Source organism: Zalophus californianus, chromosome 7 (assembly GCF_009762305.2).
Source record: "Zalophus californianus isolate mZalCal1 chromosome 7, mZalCal1.pri.v2, whole genome shotgun sequence".
In the NCBI taxonomy this organism is placed as follows: Eukaryota; Metazoa; Chordata; class Mammalia; order Carnivora; family Otariidae; genus Zalophus; species Zalophus californianus.
The window spans coordinates 118886379-118899668 of NC_045601.1; the positions used below are offsets into that span (position 1 = coordinate 118886379).

The 13290-nt window shown below is 46.6% G+C and overlaps 1 protein-coding gene across 1 annotated transcript; it reads left to right on the forward strand.

Annotated features, from left to right (window-relative positions):
* The first annotated feature begins 262 nt into the window (after nucleotides 1-262).
* Nucleotides 263-1542, forward strand: C7H6orf15 (chromosome 7 C6orf15 homolog). The gene is given in 3 exon segments (XM_027601062.2): nucleotides 263-332; nucleotides 539-805; nucleotides 808-1542. Coding segments are annotated over 3 exon segments (918 nt in total). The 3' UTR covers nucleotides 1389-1542.
* The last annotated feature ends 11748 nt before the right edge of the window (nucleotides 1543-13290 follow it).

Here is a 13290-nt window from a genome sequence, read left to right on the forward strand (position 1 = left end):
ATCAGTGACGAGCTGTGAACCAGGACACCTGGGTCAGGAAGGGGTGGGGAACTTTAGGAAAGGAACCAGGGACGGAAACACCCAGCTTCCCTGGGACATTCAAGTGCCACCTGTTGCCACAGCCTGAATTAGGAATGAGAGTGGAATGTACAGACTTATCTGCACAACCACTGGTTCAGCTTGTTTCTGCTGTCCCCCACCCCACCAAGAGGATAAAGGGCTGGCTGTCTTGGGGCAGAGAGAGATGTTAGAGCTGAGCAAGATGCAGGGCTGCACGGTGGGGAGCAGGGTTCCTCTGGGTCTGCTTCTTCTGATCTGTCTTCATCTCCCAGGTATGGAGGTTGTGCTCAACCTTTGCACAGGTAGACTGGGGCCCCAGGGGAACTGGGATTCAGGGAAGGGGTAGAGGCAGGAGGGTCCCTTGGGTCCCTGGGGAAAATGAAGGGACTTGGAGCAAAGAGCATCAGGGAATCAGGGAAGGCAGGCATTGGAACAAAATATCCAGTCCATTTGCTGCCTCATCTTTCCTTTTCCTCAGCCTTCTTTGCCCGAAGCATTGGTGCCGTGGAGGGGAAAGTTCTCCAACACTTGGGCGCCAACTTGCCTCTGCTTGAACAACCTTCCTTGCCCAGCCACTCCAACTCTGAACTTCCTCAGCCCAAACCGGACCCTGGGCCAAATGATTTAACAAGGGTTCCTTTGAAGCCCAATGCTTCTCCATCAGCTGGCTTCCAACCTGCAGGTGGTTCTGGGGCTCAGAGATGGCCCCCAACTGAGGGGCTGCCCTCCCTGGATTCCTGGGCCTCTGGGAATGGCAGATGATGGCTGCTGCCGCTGAGGACCACGTGGGGGATGTGCTGCCTGAAAAGTGGTCTTACCTTTCTGGTGTTGTCGCCCTCCCTCTGGGCAGCAGTCCTTTGCCTGCAGGGCCCTCTGCACGATCCACAAGCCCCATACCTGAGGCTGCACCCCTTTACCAGGACTCCAAGTCTAGACGGTCGCCTCATTCTAATGTGCTGGGAGCCCAGAGAGACATCCTTGTCCAATACCCACCCTCTTTTATTAACAGGATTCGGCAGCCACTTCTGCCTGGACACCCCTGGGGAACCCTGAATCCAGGAGTGTCCTGGGGAGGTGGAGGTCCTGGAACTGGATGGGGAATGAGGCCCATGCCACACCCTGTGGGAATCTGGGGTATCAATAATCAATACCCAAGTACTAGCTGGGGGGATATTAACCGGTATCCAGGAGGCAGCTGGGGGAATATTCACCTACGACCAGGTATTAATAATCAATTTCCTTCCAGAGTTCTCCGTCCTACTGGCTCTTCTTGGAACATTCCAGCTGGCCTCCCCAGTCCTCCAAACCCTGGGTCACAGTGGGGTTAGGAGAATGACAGAGGGGAAAGCCCTAAGTTGGAAGTCAAAAGAATGGCATGTTAGCTGAATGAAGACTCGATGAGTGTGTTTTCTAGCATTCTCTCTACTTTTCACGGCCTCTCCTGCTCCTCCCATGCCGATCTCCAATAAAACACAAGGAGTTATTAAATTTGCTCCTTTGCAGTGTCTTTGTTTCTGGGTGCAAAGTGAAGTGAGTTTTGTCCATCCTCATTCTCTAGCCAGCCCCGTGTCTCTCTAGGGTCTCTAGATGCTCTCTTACTGTCCCCTATCCTTTGCAAAAGATCAAAGCCCAGGTGTTTGAGGGTGGAGCTTCATGGTCTCACCCTAGCCAGGTGGGAGAGCTGGTTCCAGAATTGTCCTGAAATCTGAAGGGGGAGGAGGGGCAGCAGGACCAATAGAGACGGCACCTGTGGCAAGAGGGAAGGATGAGATCCAAGAAGTTAGTACCAGGGCCAAGTGGGCAATGAATACCCTTTGATTCATAGAGAAACGGAGAGTCAGAGAAAGTCATTTTGTTTCTGCTTCTCTTTTCTTCCCCAAAATGCAAGCTCCTTGGAAACAGAGGGGGAATGCGTTGATCTCCTCCCTTACACGCATCACTTGGCACATTGTGCCCTAGAGAACCAAGACTTTGAACATTTGCCGAATGAATAGTAGACCTCAATGAGGAAAGAAAGTAAAGGGAGAAAGAAAAGGGAAAGAAAAACCTTGGAGTCAACAATCTCACCTGCAGCTGCTTTGCCACTTTATTCCCAAGCGATGGCACAGTCTCTTGTTTTGGTCACGCAGTTGTCTCTCTGCCGCCCTTTGGTTTCCCTGGAGTTCAGCATCCTGCACAAAGTTGGAGTGAAGTGGGGAGGGTCATTGTAGGAAGTGCAGATGGAAGTTAGCAGGAGCCAGCTGGGGGTGACGGGGTTTCCAGAAGGGCACAATCCTGGTGGCCATGCTGTGTCTTTCCCGGTACCATGTGTGTACTTCACAGAGTGATCCAGGCCTGTGTACCGTCAGAGAGCATGGGAATCACCGCAAGTTCTAGGAGTTGGTTAGGTTGTGCGGAGGAAGTAGGAGAAGACTAAACATCAGAATTGGAGGGACGGGAGCCCCCTGCCCGTGAGGTGGGTGTTCTCAGAGATACTTCTCCCGTCCCAGTGTCTGCCACAAAACTCCACCCTACGCCAAGAATTCCTTCTTAGGACACCTTCCAATCACCAACCACACTCCTTTCTGTATCACCTCAACCTCGCTCCCCGATTTCTTTCCCACCTTGGACTCTTGGTTTTTCCCTGTTCTGGGGCAGGTGGTTCTGCTTTCAGCACCTGTCTCTCCCACAAGCCCAAGTTCATTCTCTCGGGCTTGGGGTCTCAGTTCTCTGTCCCTCTTTATGGTTGACAATTTGCACTTCTAACTTCCAAGTCAGCACCCTCCTCTTCTGCTCCCATACTCCCTAGAGTGTAAGCACCAAGTGTCTATTTTGTTCACTGTCGCACCCCTAGCAGCAAGTCTGGACCAAGGTCGGATCAAGGAACCCTCTCTGACTCCCTGTTCTCTCTCTTCTTCTACCTTATTCCTGAGCCACACGACTGCACACTGAGTCTAATCGGTATTCCTTTCTGGGCTTCCCGGAGCCTCACTGACATTTTCTTACAAACCCCACACAGCCCTTCTCAGCTCATAAAATGCTCTGAATACTCCATCATTTTACCCTCATTACTACCTGTGAGGAAGGTATCATAAGATGAAGAAACTGAGGCCCAGAGAGCTTCAGCAATTTACACAAGGCTACATAGCTAACAAGTGACAGAGTCAGTGACTCAAACCAAATTTTTCTCATTATCTGTGCGGGCAGTGTTCAAGTACAATATGCAATTAACAGAAACCCACCTAATTTTTACTGAGTACCTACTTACTATGTGTCAGACTCTGGATAGGGTGCTCTCACACACACCACCCTTCCAGCTAATCCCTACAATTCCATCAGGTCGGCACTGCTGGACCCACTATAGAGGTGGAGATACTGAGGCCCAGAGAGGGAAGTGAGTCAAGGCTTGCACAGAGGTAACACCGAGCCAAGGGAGTGAAATTCATCAGGCACTAGCTGCTGATGGAGGGTCCTGGGTACCTGTGGCCAGCCCCACCAGAGCGGTCTCCGCCTTAAGGTCAGGTGTTGCTAAAAAAAAAACCACCCAAACAAACAACGAAGCAGGGATAGGTCAGTGATTGGCGACATGATAAAGGTCCCAAGGTTTTCGGGGGCATGTGCTGCTGGTGTACTGATTCTTCTGTGTCTCTTAGTGGTTCTTCGGTGGAAGTGGTGGCTGGGGTAGCAGGAGTCATTTCTCTGCTCCTAGGAGGGAAGGTGTCAGGGAGGGTACGAAGCGCACTCGTCGAGAGTCAGAAGGCCGGGGTTCCCTTCCGTGTGCCCACATGGCCTCTCTGCTGTGCCAGTGTGAGCTAGTCACCTACCTCTGTGGACCTGAGTTTTCTCATCTGTAAAATGGGATGAAAGCAGATATCCTGTCTGTCTCACAGTTTAATTAAGACCAGGACAAAGCGCATTAGAGGCTGAAAAACTCCAAGCCCTGCAAGGGATTGATGACAATGCAGTACGGGGTCCCCCCAAGGCAGTCAGGCGGGGCCACACAGAAGGATGGTTCTGAGCCCCCAGCAGGAGGCTGCTCTGGCCGTAGTTGACTTCACGGGTGACTGCTGAGGCTGGCGTGATGCTCCCATGATGCTCCCCAATAGGAATTACACTGGAGAATTATTCCAAGATCCGGAAAGCAGAGTTGGCTTCTCATTTAAGTATTTCATTCCCCAAACTGTGTTCAGTCAGATGTTCTTTACTTACACACATACCTTTGGTGGTAACGTCTTTTTCGTGTATTTACCACAGACGGAATGTGTTACAGGGTTATTTCCATTCCAAAAATTCCAGGATGTACTTAGATAAATAAGTACATAAAAAGTAAGGTTTTATTTCCATCTTTCGGACAAAGAACCCGAGGCTCAGCAAGGGTAGGTAATTTGCCCAAGGCCACACAGCCCGTAGGCAGTGGAGCTTGGTTATGGTACCATTTGGAAACTGCGAACATGGCTGGGCAGACTGCGCAGAGCAGGTGAGAGATGCTGCAGCCCCCACAGCTTCACGGCCACCTTCGGTCCTTTCGCCAACAAATCCACTGAAGACCAGAAGTCAGGTTCTGGTTTTCTTTCTCTCTCTGGACCAAATCCTTACCTCTTGGGTTCCCCTTACTCAGTTGGAAAAATGTCCCCTGTTGTCTTTCCCCTACCTCTTTCTAGGTCAGCATTTCCCTTTTGCTGTCAGGAGACTGGTGCACACACCCTGGAGACACCCTTACTAACCCATATTGTCACACGTGAGAGTGAGCACACGGACCGTCAGGAATATGGTCACAGCCGGCTTTCCATGTGCAGAGCATCCTGGTCATGGAGGCCGGTACAGTCCAGGGAAGGGGTCGTGGGAGGAGAGGGGTGGCCGCGGCCGCTCAGGGACAGCCGTCTGCATCCTGCCAGCAGCAATGGTGCTCTACGGGTTGATCCAGGGCCCCGCGGAGACAGAGATCAAGAGGGTGGATGTGGTTTATCCCAGGCTGGTAGTTAAGCTGGGGATATAGGTGTTGTTTGTTCTAAAGGAGCAGATTGGGCCAATGTGCAATACGTTTTGATCTCAGATGGCCCATCTAGGCAAGCCCCCCGGGGAAATGTGGGAGAAACAAATTGTGAAATAGTTTCCAGGCCATTTAGTCCTTCTTGGCCTCAGCATGGCAGTCATTACTGATGGAGTGGAAGCTGTTTTCTGTACCATCTTTCCTGTTGCCTCACTGTCTCCTTTCCTGTGCTCGAACCACTCCCTGGCTACCCAGGACCACCCGTCGGTGTTCGCCTCTGGCTGCATCTGACCGCCCGTCCCATGTGCTGGGCTTTGCCCCTTGCCTCACCCCACCCCTGCCCCCCTCTCCTTATACCCAGTGCTTTGGGGCTCCCCGTTCACTGTGACGTTGTAATATGCGGAACTCAGAAGAGCTAAACTCTGTTCGTGATGGACAGGGGCAAAGGTGATGAATTTAGAAAGATAAAACCAATCTACTATGTTAGTGGACCCTTAGCTGCCTGTGTCCCAGCCTTCAAACTTAGGTTCTCCTCTCTTGGGACTGCCCTTGTCTAAAGGACTGTAAGGCACTTCTGTTTAAAGTTTGTTATCCTTATGAATTTATTAAACAATTAACATTTAAGCATTAAACCAACATTCCTCTATTTACATACTACTTACACAACTACTGTAAAAAACTTATGGGTTTAATAAACCAAATTTATGCAAACATTAAATATTGGTTCACATTTAGACTAATTTATGCATTTAATGACGATCACAAGTCTGATATGCAAGATGCTCTTAAACATCTTAAACCCCCAACGAGACAAACAAATGCACAAGTTATAACGATTATAAAACTGATCACTTCATTTCCACTAAAAATCAGAAAGCTAGTTTCATGGATTTAAACTTCTTCATTCTTCTCCTCTTTCGTCTTCCACTGTTGGGCTCCCTTTCTAGGATGTCAGTATGTTTTATTTGTATACCATCCTGAGGTTTCAGTAATCTTAGGATCTGCATTTGGGCCACCTGAGTTTGGGCTGGAAGTGAGGCTGGCTGCATAGTTTACAATTCAAATCTGGGCTGCTAGTGACCCGCATGAGCTGCTACTCTTTCTGCTCGCCTCCTTCCCCTCCTGAGGAGCTGCCTGATGTCCTGCAAACCCGCTGCACTGTTTCGCGTTCCCCCAGCTGTGTATGAAGCCTCCAAGTTTTCCGTGTTCTTGTCAGCACTTGGTATTACTTTATATAGCCAGGACTGTGGATGTGAAATTGTATCTCACTGGAGAATAAAACTTTTAAAGGGCATAGATTTTAGAATTTTGCAACCCATTTTGTCCCCTTAACATAACATACTCAAAAAATCCCTCTTGCCCAGTGTCGCATAATACATTTTCTCTCATTATGACATACTGACTAGATCTATTAGCATTATTAAATCTGATGCAATCCTTACTTATGTTTTATTATAATTAGTAGGGCAATCTAGAATCTTCTAGGAGATGAGGAACTATCTGGGTTGACTTTATTAGCTCTCTTTTTCAGTGATGTTTTGGTTAAATTATTGTCTTTGTATCTCCTACTGAAACCACCTTCTCTTTCATTGTTGCGTCTGACCTCGCCCCTTGTCATACTTTCTCATTTCTGCTAAAGCCCATATTTACAGTGGGGCTTCTTGGCTTTCTGAGAATTCTTTTCTACTTACATAGATGAAAGCACACCTCTCTCTGCTTCATAAGCAGACACATAATTGACAGAAGAAACAAAATGAACAATTCCCTTTTTATTAAAATAAATTTTTAAGAACATCATTCGTTTCTATTACAAGCCATCTTTTGTGCACTTTATATTAACTTTTATCCTTTGAGTATTGTAATGATCTCATGGCCTTCTACAGCCTCATTTACTTCAACGAACCCTAATTATCATTCTTCCCCTCATCCTCTCTCTTCTCATGTTCAACTGTCTTCAGGTGGAAAGTCTTCAGGACAAAGCTGGCTCCTTTGTCCTTTCTATTTATTTATTTAACCTCTTTTAAAAATTCAAGTATAATTAACATAGTGTTATACTAGTTTCAGGTGTAAAATATAGTGATTCAACAATTCCATACATTAGTACTCATCATGACAAGTGTACTCTTAATCCCCTTCACTTGTTTCACCCATCCCCCCACCCCCTTGCCCTCTGGTAACCATCAATTTGTTCTCTATAGTTAAGAGTCTTTCTCTTGGTTTGTCCTCTATTTTTCTGTTTACTCATTTGTTTTGTTTCTTAAATTCCACATATGAGTGAAATCATACAGTATTTGTCTCTGACTTATTTCACTAAGCATTATACCCTCTAGATCCATCCATGTTATTACAAATGCAAGACTTCAATGTTTTTTATGGCTGACATTCCATTGCATGTGTGTGTGTGTGTGTGTGTGTGTGTGTGTGTGTGTGCCTCTTCTTTAACCATTCATCTACTGATGGACACTTAGGTTGCTTCCATATCTTGGCTATTGTAAAGAATGCTGTGGTAAACACAGGGGCACATGTATCTTTTCAAGTTAGAGGTTTCGTTTTCTTTGGGTTACTGCCTACATTTTCTTCCAGGAGTTTTACACTTCCATTTTCTGCTTATTTTTGTGCATGGTGTGAGAAAGTGATCCAGTTTTATTCTTTTGCATGTTGCTGTCCGGTTTTCCCAACACCATTTATTGAAGAGGTCCATCCCTTCATTTTCCTCTGTCCTTTTTAGCACTTTCCTTGCTATTCTTTTTTTCTTTCTTTCTTTCTTTCTTTCTTTCTTTCTTTCTTTCTTTCTTTCTTTCTTTCTTTCTCTTTCTTTCTATATTTCTTTCTTTCTTTATTTCTTTCTTTCTTTCTTTCTTTCTTTCTTTATTTGTTTCTTTCTTTCTTTCTTTCTTTCTTTCTTTCTTTCTTTCTTTCTTTCTTTCTTTCTTTCTTTCTTTCTTTCTTTCTTTCTTTCTTTCTTTTCTTTCTTTCTTTCTTTCTTTCTTTCTTTCTTTTCTTTCTTTGACAGAGAGAGACACAGCAAGAGAGGGAACACCAGCAGGGGGCGTGGGAGAGGGAGAAGCAGGCTTCTCATGGAGTGGGGAGCCCGATGCGGGGCTCGATCCCAGGACCCCGGGATCATGACTTGAGCCGAAGGCAGATGCTCAACGACTGAGCCACCCAGGCGCCCCATTTTCCTTGCTATTCTTGAAGCATCCTTGCTTTGTGGTCACAATAGAACATTCAGTCCTGTCTTGATTCTTCTCTTCCCTGAGACATGGAATCTGCTATCAACCAAGCCTTGCATTCTAAGGGGTCCTAGTTTCTTTCAGGGAAGAAACTGAAAAGCAAGGTGTTGGGCAACCATATGAGAGCCGATTAAAAAAACGCTACCTCAGTGGGGAGTCTGCTTCTCCCTCTCCTGCTCCCCCCTGTTGTGCTCTCTCTCTCTCTCTCTCTCTGTCTCTCTCAAATAAATAAATATAATCTTAAAAAAAAAAAGAATTAAAAAAAATGCTACCTCCTGGGGCGCCTGGGTGGCACAGTCGGTTAAGTGTCTGCCTTCAACTCAGGTCATGATCCCAGGATCCTGTGATCTGGCCCAAGTCAGGCTCCCTGCCCAGCAGGGAGTCTGCTTCTCCCTCTGCTCCCTCCTTCTGCCCCACTCGTGGGTGCTCTCTCTCTCTCTCTCTCTCAAATAACTAAAATGCTACCTCCTCTGTCGGCTACTTTTAAGATAGACAATTTACATTGAGTTTGCTAACTTAACATGGTATGTTTATTGTTTCTTACTTTTATTAAATATGTGTGCCATTAACCATGAAGATTTTTGACATCACCAAGAGACTAAAGGAGGGGAACATACTCTGGACCAGGTTGTGTGGGAGAATGAAGTGAAGGCACGAGTGGAAGCTAATGTAGGTGTGGGGAAGGTTGAAGGGTGTGAATTAGGCAAAATTCTGATAAACTGAGGTTGGGATTGGAAGCCAGTTTACTGCAGAGATTTTGAGGTCATCATATGGGATAGGATGAAGTGCTCAGTGATATTTCCACATGGTAGGGCTTTTTTGAGCTATACTCATTTGGGGTGAGACCATATTCAATCCTGTTATGGGTTGAACTGTGTCCCCCAAAACAGATATGTAGAAGTCCTAACTGCCAGTGCCTAAGAATATGATCTTATATGGAAAGAGAGTCTTTATAGAGGTAATCAAGTTAAAATGAGGTCATCAGGATGGTGTTCTTGTAAAAAGGAGAAAGGGCACCTGGCTGGCTCGGTCAGTAGAGCATGTGACTCTTGGTCTTGGGGTTGTGAGTTGGAGCCCCACATTGGGTGTGGAGATTACTTAAAAATAAAATCTTTAAAAAGGGGGGATTTGGACACAGGCACACACAGATGGAAGACAACGTAAAGACACAGGATAATGTCATCTACAAACGAATGAATGCCCAAGGCCACCAGAAGCTAGAGGAGAGGCGTGGAACAGATTTTCCCTCACAGCCCTCAGAAGGAGCCAACCCTGCTGAACCTTGAGTTCAGACTTCTAGCTCCAGAATGGTAAGACAACAAATTTCTGGTAAGCCACTCAGTTTGTGGTACTTTGTCATGGCAGCCTGAGCAAACTAATACAAACTCTTTAACATACACCTCCTTTACCTGCTACCTCTCCAGCCTTCTCTCCAGGATCACCTAAGCTGTTACTAGTCACCTACAACTAAGTGTAATTGACTTTAAGATACTTGCTTAGAGCAGGTTACATTATTCACTCATTTTACTGTTAATATTGCACACTTACAATGTCCAGGCACTGTAGTTATAGTAGGGAACATGACTCACATGGTCCCTTCCTCCTGGAACTTATGGACTTACAAGCTAATGGGGGAGAAAGACATGATCTCATAGTTCCACAAAGAATACTGAATCTAAAACGTTGATGCGCCTGTGTGTGTGTGTGTGTGTGTGTGTGTGTGTGTGTGTGTAAAGGGGCTTGGGGAATGGTGGCCGAGGCCAGGCCCCTTCTGGTATGTGAAACTCTGTGGTGACACCTGGAGCATCTGCACAGTCAAAGGAAGCCTGAGGACCATGTAGAGAGATGGGTGGGGGGGACTGGAGCAGATCCTGCGAGGAGGTGAGGGAAGTGGGGAGCCTTGTAGGCCCTCTTAGAGATTTGAGGTTTTATCAGTATCTGAAGAACCATGGGAATTCAGAGTCTGAAGCAGGGGAGTAACAGCATCATATTTTCTCTGGATGAAGGAATTGAAGGGGAATGGCACGGATGAGCTAAGGGATAGGTTTTGACCATCTGGGGACCTTCAGTAATGTGAGAAATGGGTGCAGAAAAGGGTCATGTAGAGCACTGCCAGCAAGGTAGGGTGCTCCACATTTGTCAGGCACTGACTCCAGCCGGGCAATTCACCCTGACAGGAAATGACTCCTCTGCAAGGGCTGGTCTGGCGCACCTCATGTAGAGGGAGGTGCTTCTGCTTAATTATTAAATTTGTTTCCTGTTTCTTCTTTCTCACATGGGGATCCTCGTGGCCTCCTGCCTGGGTGGTTACAGCAACCTCCTAATTGGCCTCATCCCCACAAGCCGCATCTCCTCCAGCCCATCCTCCAGGCAGCTCAGGCTGGGGGGAGGGGAGAGTGGGAGCTGTTGTTTAATAGCAGGCTTTTGGATTTACAAGATGAAAGGAGTTATGGGGATGGATGGCGGTGATAGCTGCCCAACAGTGTGCATGGCTTTAATATTACTGAACTGTACACTTAAAAATGGTTACGTCGGTAAGTTTTAGGTTTTGTGTATTTTTTTTTTAAATGAATGAGGTTAGATTTTTTTTAAAGATTTTATTTATTTATTTGACAGAGACACAGCGAGAAAGGAAACACAAGCAGGGGGAGCGGGAGAGGGAGAAGCAGGCTTCCCGCCAAGCAGGGAGCCCAATGCAGGGCTCGATCCCAGGACCCTGGGACCATGACCGGAGCCGAAGGCAGACGCCCAATGACTGAGCCACCCAGGCGCCCCAGGTTTTGTGTATTTTAATACACATACAAAGTCAGTTCCAGTCGGACCACTCCCCTGCTCAATTATCAGCTGTTGCAGAGCCCGGAACTCGCACCGAAGGTCATTTCTGTGTGGCCACCTGCCCCTCTGGATTTTGCCTTCCTCTTCTCCTCACCCTGGCCCCTGGGTCCTGCTCTGTGCCGCCTCAGGCATCACGAGTGGGGCTCAGAGAGTGTCTGCAGAAGCAATGAATTCATGTGCTCACACACCAGCCCACCTACGAGTGCCCAGCCCTCAAGCCCATGGCCACTCTGAGGCCTTGCTCCTGCTTCGCATCTACCTCCTCGTCCTCTGCCCGCTACATGGTCCATCCAACCACAGGAGAGTCCAGTTCCAAAAGATTTTAACAAAACCCGGGGAATCCTGGGAAGTTACAGTGGGGGAAAGAGGAGGAGGGAAGAAGAGAAAGTATGTTTGGTTTAGGGGAAAGACTAAAGATACTGATTAATCTTTGATGTTAAATGAAAATATAAGTTTAAATAGCTTTGCTAAAAATGTAAGCATAATCACAAATCCACTAGAACTTAAAGATCTATATTTAAACCACTGTGTTGTGAAATGACACACAGAAAGTGATCCTTTCGGTAAAAATCAGGAAAGGAAAAAAAAGATACCCAGGAAAAGAAATAATATAGATACACAGCTTGGTCTCTTTTGGTCTCTGCGCTAAGCTTGTTGAGATGACTCATTCAAATAATTACACGTTCAGCGCTGAGTGTTGTATCCAGCACAATAACAACTCAATAAACTGCTGTTACTATTATCACAATTCACTCTAATTCCAAACAACCTTCCAAGATAGGCATTATCAATACTAGAAATGAGGAAAATAAGGCTCAGAGAGGTTCAGTAACTTGCCTGAAGTCACACAGCTAGTAAAGGGCTTTCTGGGAAGTTAGATGGAAGTTCATCACCGACAAGAGGAAGTTGTGGCGAACCTGCACACAGGGAATGAGAGGCACTGTCTGGGGAAGGATGGGGCTAAGGAAATGTGGGAATAATCAAGTCCAGTCAAAGGGTAACCTGCGGAAGCATGCCTGGATGGAGACCATAACTTGGAAAGAAAAAAATGGAACCCACAGTCCTGGACCCCATCTGAAGAAAGAATGTGGCTGCAGAATGGGGTGACCCCTAGGAAAGGGAGGGTCCAGGAGACAAGAATTGTGAACTATTTAGTCATCACTCTGTAGGGAGACAGGCCTGTTCTGGCTCTGAGTATTCTTTCTGTTGTAGCCTACTTTTGGTCAGCATCCCCAAATGACCGTGATGTCAAGTGAACTCATGGTCATGCTCTACATATCAAAAGATGGGTGGAGAGAGGAACTCCTGTCATTTTGAGGGAAGAATACATGTGCACCTATTTCACATTACCCTGGAATCTCTCCCTGGATTATGCTGGACCAACAGCGTGGGCACACGGATTGCACTGCTCCCGGTCTCAGGAAAAGGAATAGTTGAGCCATCTCCTGAGACTCTGGTCTCTTTTTACTTTATGGACGTTGGCTGCCATGTAATGACTGTATTTCCCTCTTCGAACTGGCTGCTAGAGAGCTCAGTTCCAAATGTGTGGTCCTCTTTCCAGCATGACATTGGTACTCTTCACTTTATCTGATTTTTCTTTTTTTTAAAAAAGATATTTATTGATTTATTTAGAGAGAGCACAGGCAGGGGGAAGGGCAGAGAGAGGGAGAGAGAGAGAATCTCAAGCAGACTCTGTTGAGCACAGAGCTGGACCTGGGGTTTGATCTCATGACCCTGAGTTGATGACCTGGGCCAAAATCAAGAGTCAGACACTTAATGGACTGAACAAACCAGGCTCCCCTTACCTGGTTTTTCTAACTTTTCATTTTCCCTAGTTGTAATTTTTTTTTAAGATTTTTATTTTTAAGTACTCTCTACACCCAATGTGGGGCTTGAACTTACAACCCCGAGACCAAGAGTCACATGCTCTACCGACTGAGCCAGCCAGGCACTAGTCGCAATTTTTTTATTTAAGCTATTTTCGATTATGTTTAAAACAAGGCTGGTATAAATGAATAAATACCAGGTTTTATTTCAGGACTGGGTTTTGCTGCGACCTGGATGAAATGTTCCCCAAATATTCACCTCTCCTGACTATGATTTCTTGGTCAACAAGCAACATTCTGATTGGCATTTGCCCTTCTCTTCCAGGGATCCTGCTTCTAGAAGGTGGGCTCCCTGGGTTGTGGGCCA